General features: G+C 44.0%; 2 protein-coding genes across 2 annotated transcripts; one reads left to right on the forward strand and one right to left on the reverse strand.

Annotated features, from left to right (window-relative positions):
- The first annotated feature begins 123 nt into the window (after positions 1-123).
- On the forward strand, positions 124-5715 carry si:dkey-96l17.6 (uncharacterized). The gene is made up of 17 exons (XM_070546429.1): positions 124-243; positions 334-426; positions 554-614; positions 693-832; positions 2463-2633; positions 2724-2884; positions 2997-3103; positions 3174-3271; positions 3424-3523; positions 3597-3792; positions 3895-4075; positions 4149-4386; positions 4568-4728; positions 4818-4922; positions 4997-5094; positions 5169-5247; positions 5368-5715. The coding sequence occupies exons 2-17, from the start codon at positions 418-420 to the stop codon at positions 5416-5418; spliced, it is 1956 nt and encodes a 651-aa protein (XP_070402530.1). The 5' UTR covers positions 124-243; positions 334-417; the 3' UTR covers positions 5419-5715.
- Positions 5716-5819: 104 nt separating this feature from the next.
- Positions 5820-17348, reverse strand: cyp1d1 (cytochrome P450, family 1, subfamily D, polypeptide 1). Its single transcript, XM_015972233.3, has 8 exons — positions 17217-17348; positions 16587-16940; positions 15913-16515; positions 14949-15072; positions 14757-14846; positions 8310-8433; positions 8154-8240; positions 5820-8074 (listed from the first exon to the last, which is right to left on the reverse strand). Exons 2-8 carry the CDS (start codon positions 16866-16868, stop codon positions 7792-7794), a joined length of 1593 nt encoding a protein of 530 aa, XP_015827719.3. The 5' UTR covers positions 16869-16940; positions 17217-17348; the 3' UTR covers positions 5820-7791.
- Between the last annotated feature and the right edge of the window lie 225 nt (positions 17349-17573).

Here is a 17573-nt window from a genome sequence, read left to right on the forward strand (position 1 = left end):
GTGCAGGGGCTGGAGGAAAGATTTCAGATCACATCACAGAAAACCCAGGTTAACGAAGATGTGAGAGAGCTTGTGTGTGCAATTTGACACAAATGCAACACAAATGTTGTGTGTTACCAGAAATGGATCCTCCAGAAGGTCAGGTCCTACTATCAGAAGAAGTTAAACGCTTTGAGGAGAATCCTCGATCTCTACCAGGAGAGGGTGGAGAAGAACAAGGCTGAATGGGAGACAAAAGTTGCAGTCGGTCATCAGTTTTTCATCCAATCTCCTCTCTGTTGTTTCCACCCAAAACATTGTAGTTCCGTTAGTAGTGTTTTCTTTGTGCTGCAGAGTTTAACGACACAAAACAAGCATCTTCTGGAGGAGCAGAGAGCTGAGAGGAGAAGAAGTGAGGAGGAGGCCCTGCAATGGCAAATGGAAAAGGTTGGATCTTTATCCTCTGAACAGGAGCACACTCTGGTGGCCACATCTCAGCAGAACACAGATTTTCTTTTTCATATTATCTTAGAACAGATGTCAGTCAGATTCATTTTATGTGTTACTGTATTAGAACAAAATGCTGGAGCTATTCTCCAAAAGGATGGATGCCCTACAATGCCACCAGGCCACTAGTGAGAAAAGCAGCATTTAAAATATATCTTATACTGCTTTTTTAAATCTCTGAAAATCTCACGTGTTGCTCTTAACAGCCCTACAGGAGCTGCAGATGACCAGACAAGAAATAGGAAAAGTCCAAGACTTGATGGTGTCAGCACAGGAGCAGCAGGAAGCCAAAGAGGAGACTGAACGCTCAGATAACAAAGACCTTACAGCTCAACAACAAGCTGGGGTGAGTTGGAGTCAGTTGCCATGGCCATAGCTCAATCAACTAATCTTAATCTTCTCTCAGGCATCATGTAAAAAGCATTAAATGTTTAAAGACTCCGCCCAGTGAGCTAAAATCATCTGCTGGACTAAAGTTTATCTCTTGATCAACAAATACAGGTACATCTAAAAAAAATAGGAGTATATGCATATAACACACACACACACACACACACACACACACACACACACACACACACACACACACACACACACACACACACACACACACACTCACACAATGATAGAGAAGCGGCAGAAAGATGTGCACTTATAAACACACTTTTGGCCTGTACTGTATGTACAATCAGTGTCTCTGAAAATTGGAATATTACATAAAATTAATCTAAAAAGAACAGAAATATTAGGTCTCAGAAAAGTAAATTCATTTCTAAATTTGGTTGGACTTTCTTTTGCATCAATCACTGCATCAGTGTGGTGTGGAATGGAGTCCATCAGCCTGTGGTTCTGCTGAGGTGTGATGGACGTCCAGGTTGCTTGGATACCGACCTTCAGGCCCTCTGTATTGCTGGCTCTGGTGTCTCTCATCTTCCTCTTGACAATTAATTCTGTACTGTTCTTTAAACCACAGGAATTTATATCTATATTTGTATCAATCAGATGAAATGATTTAAAATCTATACTTGAGTAAAAATGTATAAAATCCTTGAGTAAAATCTTTTGTTACTTTACTCATGCTAACGTTTTCACAATATTCTGAATTTCTAAGACACTGAATGGTGAGTTTCCATTAACTGTCAAAATTACAAGAAATTAAAGCTTGAAATATTTTCCTCTATGTGTAACAAGTCTGTATAATAAAAGTTTCAAAATGTTCTAATTCACAAGATTTACCTAAAAATATTTATTATCTTTTTTAGCTTTTTTTGTGTTTACCACTTTAATTTAACCACCAAATGATTCCTGAGCGCAGCTGTGTCTGCAGCTCACCGCTCCCCATGGGGATGGGTCAAATGTGGAGACCCATTTTCACACCACCACACCAGTGTGTGTGACAACTATGGGACTTTTAACCCTTTAGGCCCAAGTCCTTTTTTCTTTGGGCCCTGGCGCCTCCCAATTGGAATGAAACGTTGGAGTTTCATGTCCCAAGTGTCAGTGATTTTTTGCATTCCCCTGGCACAGCTACAATCAAAACAGTTTAGATTGTAAACAAAGCCATTTTTGGTTTTTGAAACATTAAGATAAAATAATACTTGAACTTTATTTTAGAAGAGCTGCCCTGTGTGAAAGTGCTGACAGGATGGAGGTTGTGAGTTCAAATTCCATTTAGGAAATTTAGTCAATTGTTTTCTTTATTCCAGGGGTTCTCAACTAAATTTGTTCAAGTTTTTTTTCCAGCAGACACCAGTGAAGGTCAGATGCTCTTCAAAAATAAAGTTCAAACATCATTGTATCTTAATTTATTACTATTTAAATTGGCCTTGTTTGCCATCTGGGCTGTTTGATTGTGGTTTTAGTGGTGTTTGGAGAATGTGGACAGTTGTAGATGTTTGGGACATGAAACTGTAGAGGCCCCAAATTTGGGGGGCGTTAGGGTTAAACAGGTAAAACTAATTTGAATCTTTATTCAGTCCTGCAGTGTGTCCGATCAACCACTGGAGGGTGCTAATGCCCGTCTGGAAGAGCTGAAGAAGAACCTTTACCAGAGGGAGAGAGAAATCACTGAGCTTCTAAAGGCAGAGAGAAGATCCGTCCCTCCTGTCCCACACTGCAGTGTTCTGCTCCCCACTGTCATACACAAGGTCTAAACCAATCACCGCTCAAATAATTCCAGATACTCCAAACTGAACCAACTAATTCAAGGCTGTTGTGCTGATACAACCCAAATCTAGGCGCATGCGATCTGTTGCTCAGAGGCTGAGACAAGAGCTCTTTTGGACAAAATGATCGAAGACAATCAAGTTGCTTTGGCTGAAGTTAGAGACAAACTGGACCATCTGCAGAATGCTGCCGACAAGAGCGATGACAGAGAGAAGACAGTAGACAAGGAGTGGTAGGAAGTCATTTAAACAGTGTAAAAATAAAAATAAACTGTAAATTAGGTCACATTCAGCTACTACATGTTATTTATAATCAGGAAAATGTGATATTTTTCAACTTTACAGGTCAAATGATTCCATTTTAACTATTTTACAAGACACATTGAGGGAGTACGAAGTCTGCCATGTGGCTTTAGACTGCATAAAATCTGGAGAAAACCCTGTAACAAATGGTAAATTAAGTGCTCCAGTAATAAGATGTGACCGGACCTCCTTTTGCTCACTGATTTTGTTTTTGCTCAGATTGTGAAACCTCAGAGATGGAGGACATTGTTGGACGAGAGACAAATGCTCACAAAGCAAAGAATGTTGGCCAGCAGCTTCTCCTGCTGCAGGATCAGGTTGGTGTTTAGTCACACAACTCAGATAAGAGTCCCGTCAAATCCAGTGAGACTGGAAATCACATATTCTAATTTCTGCTCAGCTTTGATTTAATGTTTACAGACAAGTGCATGGGGACAACTTTCTGCTGCATCATCTTTTTTTTCTCAAGTTAAAGCAGGAAAGGGAGGACAAAAAGAAAATTATTGAGAACTACACATCAGAAAGGTCCACGAGGAAGAAATATTACAATATGGTGGAAGAAATGAAAGGTGTGGTAAACAGTTTGAGCGGGGTGACCTGTTGATGAGTTATTGGTGAGGTTCACATTTCTGTTCATTACAGGTAAAATTAGAGTGTTTTGTCGAATTCGTCCAATGAACCAAAGTGAAGCATCGCAGGGTGGGGTGGCTGCTGCTGTGGATAAATTAGATGATTACTCTGTCTCCGTGGAAACCCCTCGTGGGCCCCGAGACTTTGTGTTTGACCGGGTGTTCAGCGCCGAAGCCTCACAGGAGGATTTATTTCAAGACACAAACAGGTGAGGACGTGCGCAAATTAAGTGAGCTTTTATGAAATAAATAAAATGTAACATCTACAGATGCTTTTATTACATTCAGATAGGAAAATGTTTCTCCATCAGGTTGATCCAGTCGGTCATCGATGGATACAATGTTTGTATCTTTGCTTATGGCCAGACCGGCTCCGGGAAGACCTTCACCATGGTGGGGGACAAGGATCAAAAGAACCCTGGGATCATGCCGAGATCTTTCAATGCTATATTTGATATCATGCGGGACAACGGGTCTAAATTTGACTTCAAGGTAGCAGACAGAACGTTTCCAAAAAGCAAAATAACGAGAACCACTTCTGATTTGATGACTCTTATGCCCTCAGGTGTCAGCCTACATGCTGGAGTTGTACAACGACAAGCTGCAGGACCTCCTGGCCAACCAGGCAGGTGAGACCCATGCACAGACCCAACCCCGCAGCCCAGCCAGGCGGGTGGAGATCAAAAGAAACAGAAAGGGGGTTGTATTCGCTCAAGGAGCAGAGACAAAGGAGGCCTCCAGCACCCAGGAGCTCTATGCTTTGTTCCAGCAGGCCTGCGCCAACAGACACATCGCTGCCACCAGTGAGTTCTCTGTACAGTGTGATGTCACTCAGTTCAAAAAGGGTCATGCAAATGGTTCAGATTAGTAGACAGGAAGGTGGTCATGTTTACTGGACCAACAAGAGGAACCCATCAGAATATTGGCTGGCACAGAGCCCAAACCGTTTCATGCTTTTTATTCCTTTTTTTCCCATTTCTCAAGAGATGAATGTGGAAAGTTCCCGCTCCCATCTCATTGTTGGCATCATGGTGGAGAGCAGGAATCTGACCAATGGGAGTGTGAGCACTGGAAAGCTGAGCCTCGTGGATCTAGCAGGTAGTGAGAGAGCAGCCAAGACTGGTGCCAAGGACCACCAGCTCAAGGTGCACCCTTAATTATCTCAAGTGGGACATGTAGGGATCTGAAAATGACAAATATTCATCTATGCTTCTTCTCCTCATCCCTTCTGCAGGAGGCAAACTCCATTAACAAGTCTCTGAGTGCTCTGGGTGATGTGATCTCAGCCTTGTCTGCAGATCTGCCTCATGTACCATACAGGAACAGCAAGCTCACACAGGCAGGGATAAAAAAATTCCATGACCACAGCATTTAATTGGATGAATAAAATCAAATACTTGTCCTGTCTCTCAGGTAATGCAGGACTCGTTGGGTGGAAACGCCAAAACGCTCATGATCGTCAACATCTCTCCTTCAGAATGCAATCTTGATGAGACTCTGACATCTCTAATGTAAGAAACACAGAAAAGCATTTCTGTCCTTGTGGTGGTAACCACTCATTAACACCTGAACCTGCTGAACTCAGTTATGCAACCAGAGTGAAAGCCATAACCAACAACGCCCAGAGAAACGTGGAGAGCAAAGAGATCGCCCAGCTGAAAGAGGTGCAAACTGTTATGGTTAAGTCCAAGTGTGAATGTCTGTCATGTTGCTTCTTGACAGCAGGCAACTAAACAACAATAACACAAACACAGTAACGTTATTCTTGTTTTTATTTCTGACAGATGGTCATGAAGCTAAAATCTGGACAAACTGTGGAGGAGGTGAATTTTTGAGCTAATTGGGTTTTATCATCTTTAATTGAGCTTAATTTATGCTAACAGTCACATATTTACAATAGTTTCAATAGTTTATTTGATGTCAGGGATATTGAGATTCATTATCCCTGAGCACATTCAGATTTTTTTCTTCCAAAGACGGTGACTGCCTGTAATGTGTACGGCTTGGATGGCTCTTTATCATTAAACATTTCTAAGTAATTGATTGATGCCAATAAAAAGTCATTTAAAATTTTTAATGATTGGATCGTTTATCATCTGTTTGTTGCCTAAATGCCTCTAAATAAAATTAAAAAACCCAACACAAGCTTTTGGTGTCTTGATGAGTCAAATTCAACAGCTGGGGATTAAAAAATATTTTATGAGTTCGTTTTTCATCATAAGACAAACATAAAATGTGCTGGATAGTAAACTTTATTGAAAGTCATTATTTACTGTGATAACGTACATGCACATTTAGGATTTGTTTATAGTGTTTTGTGAAAAGAAGAATCATTAAATCTAACTCGGATTTTTAGAATAGAGATCTCCAACTGACCCTAGGACACCTCTAGTGAGGCTGACTGTTATTCTTTTTGTTACAGAGGAATCACAATTTCTGACTTTGCAAAGGAAAATGAATGCAAATGTTAAAAACTGCAATTTATTTATTCATACAAGTCCACAGTATGGGTTTTTTGTAAATTACATAATGTCTCTGACATTTTTGAACAAGTTTTACTCAATTTCATATTAATTAGATTTTGTGAAGAAAAAATATGAGTAGACTGCAATTATTTGAAATTTGAAAACACTTGAAATAATGTGCTACAAAGTCAACTGTAACGTGCCTGATAACAATCGGTGTTTTTATCATAACAATGGCTTCATGCATGCAAATAAAAACAAGAGTCTCTGATTCTATGTGATGGAAATAAGAATAAATGTTGTGTTAATTAGACAAATTTGGATGTTACTAAAAGGAATGTCAATCAGAGATTATTGTTATACAAGCCTACAAATATATATTTCCAACAAATGATTTAACCTCTCAATGTGTTTATGAATACAATCACCACTTTGATTCCTCATATCAGAAACAACCTAAGAAGCCAAAAGCAAAAGACAATGGTGGAAGACTACAGAAAATCCAAGCTCAACAGTCCTGAATAGATTTTTTTATGGTAAAGATTCCCTATGTGGCTTTGTTCAAGGTCTTTCTAACTAAAAATAGGCTTTTGTAGGTTTAGCTTATTTAGGTGGAGCGTTATTCCATGCATCATTGCCCCATGTGTCTGGGGAAAAGACCTAGGACTGCCTTATTTAAGAACAGTACTCATCTGTCCTCAGGGAGCTGCTGGAGAAGCTAAGCAGGATCATTTAGAGCAGGGATGTCAAAGATGCGACCCGCGGGCCGGATCCGGCCCGCAAGCGGGTTAAATCCGGCCCGCGAGATGGTTGTGTAAACTTTATTTTCATACTTTACAATGTAGAGTGAAAATAAACATATCATTGTGAGCAAGTTTTCTCTGTAATGAGTATAAATAAAACAAAGCTGCGCTCAAGGCTCACACAAGAACTTGAATCACATCCTGAAGTTGGTCGCCACTCAGGATGTGACTTCTGATGTTGATGTGCTGGTGAAAGCTAAAAGATGTAAAGTAAAATGAGTCAAATATACTTTAAGTGCTGCAAGAAACTGATCTTGCCATGTGATCTGTAAGCTCTTTGAATCACTAAGGAATGTGTTTTTTATTTGTTGATCTTTTTTTTTTTTTTTCAAATTTTCAAGTACACTTCAGGTGTTTTACTTATACTACACTGTCCTCAGGCTCCAGCCTTGTTTTATATTGATTGTATTAAAACAAAGAAAACAATCTGAAGTTTTTTATTTTATTTACCGGTCCGGCCCACTTGGGACTAGATTTCCCTCAATGTGGCCCCTGAGCTAAAATGAGTTTGACACCCCTGATTTAGAGCAACTGTGTTTGACTAACCCACATTCAGGTGGTGGTTGCTGTGCAGTGCAAAATGAATGACTAGATGTCAGAGTGCAGCCTCTGAGCTTTTGATCTGAAAAGGCACAAAAATAACCAGGCTGGACCTTGCATGAAGGTTTTCTGTGAGACTCTGATCTCCCTGTGTCTGTTTATCTGTAAATAACAAATTTCACATAAAGATTTTAATGAGGTGCTGTTTTCTAGCTAGATTCACTTTTAATTAGGTGAGACTGAGGCTGGAACTCTTTCAGAATGAACAAACAGAAGAACTTTGACTGAACCAGGCCACCTTAACAAATACTGTGTTTAGAACAATACTAGTTATTTCTCAGTTCTTCACCGAACCAGAAACACCAGTCTGTGACCTGTGGAGTTGGGGTTCTCATGAAGTCTAAAATCTCGGGGAGATGGTGATCCTGTACGGACGTGGCTTCATAGTGAGACCAAACTCGGTGCAGAGATCCAGTTCTTGCCCAGGAACGTTTTCAATCTTAAGCCCATGAAGCAATGTGGTGAGAAAGACAAACATCTCCAAACGTGCAAACCCATCACCAAGGCAGCGCCTCTTTCCCAAGCCAAAGATCAGGACCTTCTCTGTTAGTTCCTTGTTGAGCTGTCCGGATGCACCTAAAAAGCGGTTAGGTCGAAATTTCTCTGGATCTCCCCAAAGATCACTGGAAAAAACACATCAAAGATTGAGCAATAAAGCTACAACTTTATGAACCAAAGTAAAAGATTTCCCACTTGACGTACACATCATGATTGGCTCCATATTGGTTAACGAAAACACACGTATCCTTGGGAATGAGATATCCATTCAGGATGGTGTCTCGAGTGGTGCTGAAGAAAACACAAACAAGTTTCAACAGGCTGTAAACCTTGATGCTGTGAATAAAACCTCCATCTTACCAGTGAGGAATGGTGAAAGGAACGTAGGAAGAGTGACGAAACACTTCATAGATAAACGCTTCGGTGAAAGGCATCTTGGGATTATCTGAAAACCGGGGCAGTCTGGCTGAGCTCATGTGATCATCTGAAATAAAAAGGAAAGAAAAGACAAAATTCTACAGAAAAAACATTCCTTTATAAACTAATGTCCACTTCCTTCTGGTGCTTTGGGTTTCTCTTGAACTCACTCACCTCCCCGTGTTCTCGTCCACTCTGTCACCTCTTAGTTAACACCCCCCCCCCCCCCCACACACACACACACACACACACACAATTCAGTCAGCCTGCTTCAAAAGTATGTCTGGTGTCAGCAAAATGGACAGATCTTTGTGCGTCTCTTTCTGTAACTCTCAGGTCCATCACTGTTGGGTATTTAGGTCATTTCTCTAATATTCAGAAAACAGATGACACAAAAACCCGGTAAGTATATGTGATAAAGTCTTATTTTACTTTATACATTTTTATCTGCTTGTAACACTTGTTGGGAGAAGATAACAGTAATATAGCTATTTGAATGAGTAAGTGTTAGCTTCTTTTTTATTTAAATTCTGTAATTTAAGTTATTTTTGAAGTTTTTTATATTTCGTTAAGTTGTCGTCGACGTCTTCCTCCGCTTATCCGGGTCCGGGTCGCGGGGGCAGCATCCCAACTAGGGAGCTCCAGACGTCCTCTCCCCAGCCACCTACACCAGCTCCTCCGGCAGAACTCCAAGGCGTTCCCGGACCAGATTGGAGATGTAACCTCTCCAACGTGTTCTGGGTCGACCCAGGGGCCTCCTGCTGACAGGACATGCCCGAAACACCTCCCTAGGGAGGCGTCCAGGAGGCATCCTGACCAGATGCCCAAACCACCTCAACTGACTCCTTTCGATCCGGAGACGTAGCGGTTCTACTTCGAGTCCCTCCCGAATGTCCGAGCTCCTCACCCTATCTCTAAGGCTGAGCCCGGCCACCCTACAGAGGAAACTCATTTCGGCCGCTTGTATTCACAATCTCGTTCTTTCGGTCATTACCCAAAGCTCATGACCATAGGTGAGGATTGGGATGTAGATCGACCGGTAAATCAAGAGCCTGGCTTTCTGGCTCAGCTCCCTCTTCACCACGACAGATCGGCTCAGCGTCCACATCACTGCAGATGCTGAACCAATCCGCCTGTCGATCTCGCGATCCCTCCTACCCTCACTCATGAACAAGACCCTGAGATACTTAAACTCCTCCACTTGAGGTAGGACCTCTCTCCCAACCCGGAGTTGGCAAGCCACCCTTTCCCGGTCAAGAACCATGGTCTTAGATTTGGAGGTGCTGATCCTCATCCCAGCCGCTTCACACTCGGCCGCGAACCTACCCAGCAATAGCTGAAGGTCAGAGCTGGATAAAGCTAAGAGGACCACATCATCCGCAAAAAGCAGAGACAAGATTCTCCTGCCACCAAACTCGACACACTCCACACCACGGCTGCGCCTAGAAATTCTGTCCATAAAGGTAATGAACAGAACCGGTGACAAAGGGCAGCCCTGGCGGAATTCAACCCTCACCGGGAACAGGTCCGACTTACTACCGGCAATGCGGACCAAACTCACGCTCCTCTGGTAAAGGGACTGAATGGCCCTTAACAGAAAGCCACCCACCCCATACTCCTGGAGCGTCCCCCACAGGGTGTCCCCGGGGACACGGTCATAAGCCTTCTCCAAATCCAAAAAACACATGTGGATTGGTTGGGCAAACTCCCATGCCCCCTCCATCACCCTTGCAAGGATATAGAGCTGGTCCACAGTTCCACAACAAGGACGAAAGCCACATTGCTCCTCCTCAATCTGAGATTCAACTATCGATCAGACCCTCTCCAGTACCTTGGAGTAGACCTTTCTAGGGAGGCTGAGGAGTGTGATCCCCCTATAGTTGGAACACACCCTCAGGTCACCTTCTTAAAGATGGGGACCACCTCCCGGTCTGCCACTCCACAGGAACCGCCACCGATAACCATGCAATGTTGAAGAGACGTGTCATCCACGACAGCCCTACCACATCCATAACCTTGAGATACCCAGGACAAATCTCATCCACCCCTGGGGCTCCGCCGCTGTTTAGTTGTTTGACTACCTCAGCAACTCCTGCCCCCGAGATTGGACAGTCCATCCCCAGGTCTCCCAGCTCTGGATCCTCCTCAGAATGCGCGTAGGTGGGATTGAGGAGCTCCTCAGAGTATTCCTTCCACCGTCCGACTATAGCCCCAGTTGACTTCAGCAGCTCCCCATTCCCACTGTAAACAGTGTGAGCGAGTTGCTGCCTCCTTCTCCTGAGGCGCTGGACAGTTTGCCAGAACCTCTTTGGCACCAATCGATAGTCTTTCTCCATGGCCTCACCAAACTCCTTCCACGCCCGAGATTTTGCCTCGGCAACTGCCACTGCAGCACCCCGCTTGGCTACCCGGTACCCGTCTGCTGCCTCCGGAGACCCACAGACCAGCCACGCCCTGTAGGCCTCCTTCTTCAGCCTGACGGCTGCCCGAACCTCTGGTGTCCACCAGCCGGTACAGGGGTTGCCACCACAAATGGCACCAGCCACCTTAAGACCACAGCTAGCAACAGCCGCCTCAACAATCGCAGAGTGGAACCAGGCCTACTCGGAGTCAATGTCCCCCACTGCTCTCAGAATGCGGTCAAAGCTCTGTCGGAGATGGGAGTTGAAGACCGTCTTGACAGGTTCATCTGCCAAGCATTCCCAGCAGACCCTCACTATGCATTTGGGTCAGCCAGGTCTACGCGGCATCTTCCCCTGCCATCTGATCCAACTCACCACCAGGTGGTTATCAGTTGACAGCTCCGCTCCTCTCTTCACTCGGGTGTCCAAAACATACGGCCGCAGGTCAGATGATACGACTACAAAGTCTATCATCGACCTGCGGCCTAGGCTGCCCTGGTACTAAGTGTACCGATGGGCATCCTTATGTTAGAACATGGTGTTCGTTATGGCCAAACTGTGGCTTGCACAGAAGTCCAATAACGAAACACTACTCGAGTTCAGAACAAACAACAGTCAGCACCCGTTCCCCGACCCAAAGGCGTAGGGAAGCTACCCTCTCGTCCCCCGGGGTAAACCCCAACACACCGGAAGAGAGTCTTGGGGCTAACAAAAAGCCAACCCCAGCCCTCCGCCTCTCACCCGGAGCAACTCCAGCAAAGGGTAGTGTTCAACCCCTCTAATGGACTTGGGTTCCAGAGCCAATACTATGTGTCGAGGTGAGTCCGACTATATCTAGCTGGTACTGCTCAACCTCTGCCACAAGCTCCTACTCCTTCCCCACCAGCGAGGTGACGTTCCATGTCCCAAAAACCAGTTTCCTTGTCTGGGGATCAGACCGCCAAGGCTCCCGCCTCGGTCTGCCACCCAACCCACATTGCACCGGACCCTTCATGTTCCTCCTGCGGGTGGTGGGTCCACAGTTGGATGAGCCCATGTATCCGGTTCGGGCTGGGCCCGGCCGGGCCCCATGGGCAAAAGCCCGGCCACCAGGCGCTCACTCACGGGCCCCAACCCCAGGCCTGGCTCCAGGGTGGGACCCCGGTAACCCTCCGGGCCGGGTACTCCGACTCTTTGTTTTTACATCCATGAAAGATCTTCTGAACCGTTCTTTGTCTCACCCTTCACCTAAGACCAATTTGTCATGGGAGACCCTACCAGGGGCACAAAGTGCCCCAGACAACATAGCTCCTAGGATCATTAGGGCACTCAAACTCCTCCACCACGATAAGGTGACTGTTCAAGGAGGAGTATTTAGTTAAGTTCCTTTTCATTTCTATTTTTACTTCCTGTGTCCCCTCAAAAGTCCCCAAAGTTTTCCTTGCCTTCAGCTTCTTATGCCTAATTTATAATTCTTTGTCAGCAAGTGTGTGCTTTATACTCAATATTAACGGAGAAGTGTGTCGGGTGTTTTGCAGCAATTCTCTGTTAGGACAACAGAGGGCGTAGCGTTTCCCTGGGGTATCCTGCCATAACTGCAGTCACATCTTGTGTGACCTAAGGCCTAAGGATCAGGCCTCTGCCTTTTGCAGATGATGTGGTCCTGTTGGCTTCATCAGAACGTGATCTCCAAATTTCGCCAGAGCAGTTTGCAGCCAAGTGTGAAGTGGCTGGGGTGAGAATCAGCTCCTCTAAATCTGAGACCATGGTCTTAAATCAGAAAAGGGTAGAGTGCCTTCTCCAGGTCAGGGACGAGGTCCTGCCTCAAGTGGAGGAGTTTAAGTGTCTCGGGGTCTTGTTCTCTAGTGAGGGAAAAATGGAAAGTGAAATCGACAGGCGGATTGGTGCTGCGTCTGCAGTGTTGCGGGCGTTGTACCGATCTGTCGTGGTGAAGAGAGAGCTGAGCCAGAAGGCAAAGCTCTCGATTTACCGGTTAATCTGCGTTCCTACTCTCAACTATGGTCACGAGCTTTGGGTAGTCATGGAAAGAACGAGATTGCGGATAAAAGAGGCTGAAATGAGATTTCTCTGCAGGGTGGCTGGGCTCTCCCTTAGAGATAGGATGAGAAGCTGTGTCATCCAGGAGGGGCTCGGAGTAAATCTGCTGCTCTTCCACGTCAAGAGGAGCCAGTTGAGGTGGCTCGGGCATCTAGTTAGGATGCCTCATGAATGCCTCCTTGGTGAGGTTTTCTGGGCACATCCAACTGGGAGGAGACCCAAAGGAAGACCAAGGACATGCTGGAGGGACTGTGTCTCTTGACTGGCTAGGGAACGCCTTGGGATTTCCCCGGAAGAGCTGGTCCAGGTAGCTGGGCAGAGGGAAGTCTGGGCATCTCGGGTTAGGCTGCTTTCCCTTTGGCCCGACATCGGATAAGCGGCTGAAAATGGATGGATGGATGGATGGATGGATGGATGGATGTGTAGTGTGTTTACTTCTGTGTGTTTACAATTTGTCTCTCATTCTCCACCTCGTCATGAAGTTGCCACATCCAAACCCACGTTTCCCATAACGTCCTGACACATATAAAAAGTTGCAGCGTATATTTGTGCTTCTTCAGTCACAGATGTAACGTTTACATAGTTAATGTTTTTCTTAGAACTTCTACTTTCTGCTCAGTGTCTGCCAATAGATATCTTCATCTCTTGTTCAATTTTTTTGACTGGGGATGGTGCTGATGTTGATAAAGTTAACCCTCTGGAGACAGGCGTTGCAGATTTGCAACGTTAAAACCTACCTACCTGGTTACTCCACATACATATTTCATGAGCATTTTTTAACTCAGAAGTAACCCTGAAGGACTTAGTTGTTCATCCTTTTATCAAAACTTATTTTGAGCCTGAGAGGGTTAAAAGGAAGCAACATCCTGACCAATCATAGGCTTGCAGTCTCCGTCGCCTTCGATGGATTGTTAGAAAATTGGGGTCTACTCTGTCCTTGCCAGCTTGTTGGAGAGCCCCTGCGACCACAGGTAATGGTGTTGTGCGTCTCCAAACGGAGAAGTAAACTAGGCCTCACCCCTTATTTACTCCGTGTGCACTTGATGTAAATGAGGGGTTGCTCATGCATCTGTTCATCAGCCCAGCTGTTCTCACTTAGTAATCACCTTTCCCTCTACTTATACTTCAGGTTTTTCAGTCAGTTCCTACTCTTGTGCCCTTATGCCATGTTCCAGCTTCTTACTTGTTTATGTGCACACGTTTTTTCTAGTCTATTTGTTAGTCTGACTTTGCTGCCTCATCAGATTCTTATTTGTGATTCCTTCACTTAGTTTCTTTCCTTTGTGTTTTTGCTTTGCAGCTATAAAATGACGTATTCAAGACATAAGTTTTCATCTCATCTATCCATCCACCTTCTTTACTCTCTAAATCCACGCAGGGTCGCAGGGGGGGCTGGTGCCTATCTCTAGCAGTTTTTGGGCAAGCAGGCAAGGTAAACCATGGACAGGTTGCTAGTCCATCGCAGGGCAACACAGACACACACAGGACAACCAAGCACACACACACACACGCACACTGTTTGACGTGTCCTTCTGATGTTTGTGAGAGCGCACGGGTGTGGCGGGAAGGTAGGGGGTGGTTAGCGTTCTGCCAAAGACAAGGTGAACGGTCCTCTGCAAAGACTTGGCTCTCATCATTCACTTCCAAAATCCGATCAAAAGACTCAATTTGTTCGTGAATGTCACATCACTACTTTCAAATATTTGATCACATATTCCACATTTAAAGCAAAATAGCTAAAGTTGAGCTCTCTTTACATTAAATCAGCTAACACAAACTCACTTATTAGTGGTTTACTTAGATTAATAAACCAGTAAATGAGAATGGACAGGCTCACGCCCCTTGTTCTCTTATTTTATCTTCTGAATGAATATTCCAGCTGAGTTTTTTCAAACATCTAACTCGGTATATAACTGAGCAGAGCAAACCATAAGACTGCAGGAATCTGCACCTATTTCCTGGTGTATTTTGTCCTGGATGTCAGGAAACTTGATGAGGTAGAACAAGCTCCACTGCAACCCAGCAAAGATGGTGTCAAAACCTTCAAAAGAGTACCAACAAAACAACTGAAATAAAATCTACCCAGTAGGAAATTATGTATTATAGTCATGCAATAAAAGTCAAGAGACAGAGTTAGTTTTACCTGCACCAAAGATGTCTATGACAGTGTGAATGATCTGAGAATCGGAGAGCTGAGACGTTTCTTTACTTTCTTCTCTGTCTTCACACAGTTGAATCAGAGCATCTGTAATATCCCGCATACAGTTCTGTAATCACACACACACACACACACACACACACACACACACACACACACACACACACACACACACACACACACACACACACACACACACACACACACACACACACACAGAACATTAATAACTTTGCTGTGATGTCACTCCCCTGGCTTAAAACATGTTTTTCTTCTGATTATATTAATTAGGTTTAAGATTTAAGAGCATCAATCAGGAAAGAGGCGGTGCTCAGTTATAGTAGGAAGTGTGTCTTCTACTAGGTTGGTAATTCTTAACTGGAGTGCACGCAATCATGTTAGCCTCTCTGCACAAGAAAAAAAAGCCCATTCCAGGGTACTTGTTTGTTATTTTGTGGCTTGCTTCTGTATGTTTGTGAGGTCAGATTAAATAGAAGCAAATTAATGGGAAGAAAGAAAACACCATCAGACTCGCCTTCCCCAAGATTGTGCAGTCTACAAAGTCTTGTGTTTGTATTGTGCAATTGCTGTATGGAACGTCATGTGAAATTGGGCCATTAATCAAGGTAGTGAGATTACTGGTTTGATAACATATTGGAACAATCATTTAGGAGTTGGCAGTCATGTGAAATCTTGTTGTGTTATACACAACTTTTCTTGTCTCCACACTGCAAAACATCCAAGGAAAATGCAAAGAAAAAACACAAGTTCAATATTTCCACAGAAGCTAGTAACCAAAACTAAAAGGCCTTTAATTTTGAAGAGCTGAAGATAAAAGTTTTGAGAATTACATAATTAATACTTGTAACAAAAAGATTTTAAAACAAAATTTTGTGTTAATCTCAAACTTTTCCATTGAATCTGAGGTCTTGTCTGCAGGATTCTTTACCTTATCAAAGGTGTTGATGTGTTCCTCAATCCTTCGCTCCATGAATCCATTCATTCTGCGAATGTACAGGACCAGTTTTCTCAGAGAGGGACTCGGAAAGTAACGGAACACGGGAAAGAAATCCGCCAAGTTTCCTGCTGCAAAGAGTTTCAGGACCTCGTTGTTGATGTTGATGATGGTGAGGAACTCCTCATCGTTGTGGTCGTATCTTCTTCCAAAACAAAGGGCACACACAACATTTGCCACAGAGGTCAGCAGGGATATTGATGGATCTACGCCTATTGTTTCACAGTCTGCTTGCATTTTAATCATCTCCACCATCTCTGCAGCCTCGGCACAAATGTGCTCCTCCAGGAGGCAGGTGGCCCCGGATGCCCTCGGCTCAGCCTGGGAAAAAGACCTGAGGGCGTTTTTACACAGCTTCTTGTGAAGCAGCCATGTGGGCCCATACTTCTCACTGAAGGTCATACTGGTCCCATTAGCTACAGCAGAGAAGGTGAAAAGCTCAGGCCGTCCAGCAAAGTCTTCTCCCTGACGAACCAGAGCCTGCCTGATGGTGGAGAACCCACTGAGAACAACAACTGGTAAAGAGCCCAAGCTCATCTGAAACAAAACATCAAATTACACAAAACGAATCAATAGATTTCTCAGAAATAATCAAATATTTTTGTTACCTTAAAAACATCTCCATACTGATGCCCCAAGCGAGTCAGAGAAAGATGCATCTGGTCCCCCATCTGGAGCAGATTGCCCACAAGGGGCCATGGTGTGGGACCCGGAGGATAGAGGAACTCCAACTGTGAGTCAGAATGGCTGTGGAAAAATAATCTGTGCTTCTGCTGGACCCTGATGGCCATGAGGATGACGGTGAAAAGACACAGAGCAGAAGTGACACTGGACACAGAGACACAGGGGTCATCCATGACTGGCAGATTAGCAGACAGCACCAGCCCCATACTGCTGCTTAAAGAAAAGGGAATTGTCAACAGAGAAGGTGATTGTTTTGGTCTTGATCCCGGATAGTGTGCCTGTTAACGAAGAACAAAGACAGGAAGAGAGAGAATAAATGCAGGAAAAGTGAGAAGCTCCTCCTAACGCCCTGTTAGTTTGTGTATAAAAAGAAGTCGTTCAAGTTCACCTCTACATTAAATGAGTTTTTGTTCATAATTTAACATTTAAACTAAACAGATGCATGAAAATAGTCGCGTTGGGTTTAGCGCAATCTGGCAAACAAATAAATCATACAGAAAAACATCTCTGCAGGATTATAGGAAACTTTGAATTTTATCTTTAAAGAAACTCACCAGACAAGGTCCTGTATAGCGTCGCTGTAAAAACTTTAAAAGACATGAGACAGAAACGCGCAGCAGGAGAAGTTTGGAGCGTGCCGAGTTGGAAACCGTGGTTACGTCCCACTGCAGAGGAAACCGGAGCTGGCCACTTTCTCTGTGGGTGTTATCTTCATTCAGGATGAATAGGCTAAAATATAATATAAAACATATAAGCAGTTTGTGCATTTAGAAATCTATAAATTAACATTATTGAGCAAATTCGGTAGTTTTTATGTATCTTATTTTTACAACATTATAGGCTAAATTCTGTTAACGTTTATTCTGTCAAGTTTTTAGCACAGTTTAGGTGTAAAAACTGTTTTTAAGGTA

The sequence above is a fragment of the Nothobranchius furzeri genome, chromosome 17, assembly GCF_043380555.1.
Source record: "Nothobranchius furzeri strain GRZ-AD chromosome 17, NfurGRZ-RIMD1, whole genome shotgun sequence".
Lineage (NCBI taxonomy): Eukaryota > Metazoa > Chordata > Actinopteri > Cyprinodontiformes > Nothobranchiidae > Nothobranchius > Nothobranchius furzeri.

Coding starts and splice junctions, on each gene's coding strand:
- si:dkey-96l17.6 (XM_070546429.1), top strand. Junction 2,885..2,996: donor AAGACAGTAGACAAGGAGTG/GTAGGAAGTCAT, acceptor TCAACTTTACAG/GTCAAATGATTCCATTTTAA. Junction 3,524..3,596: donor TATGGTGGAAGAAATGAAAG/GTGTGGTAAACA, acceptor TGTTCATTACAG/GTAAAATTAGAGTGTTTTGT.
- cyp1d1 (XM_015972233.3), bottom strand. CDS start 16,868: ATGGGGCTGGTGCTGTCTGCTAATCTGCCAGTCATGGATGACCCCTGT. Junction 14,847..14,948: donor CATAGACATCTTTGGTGCAG/GTAAAACTAACT, acceptor ACTCTTTTGAAG/GTTTTGACACCATCTTTGCT. Junction 8,434..14,756: donor CAAAATACACCAGGAAATAG/GTGCAGATTCCT, acceptor TTTTTATTTCAG/ATGATCACATGAGCTCAGCC.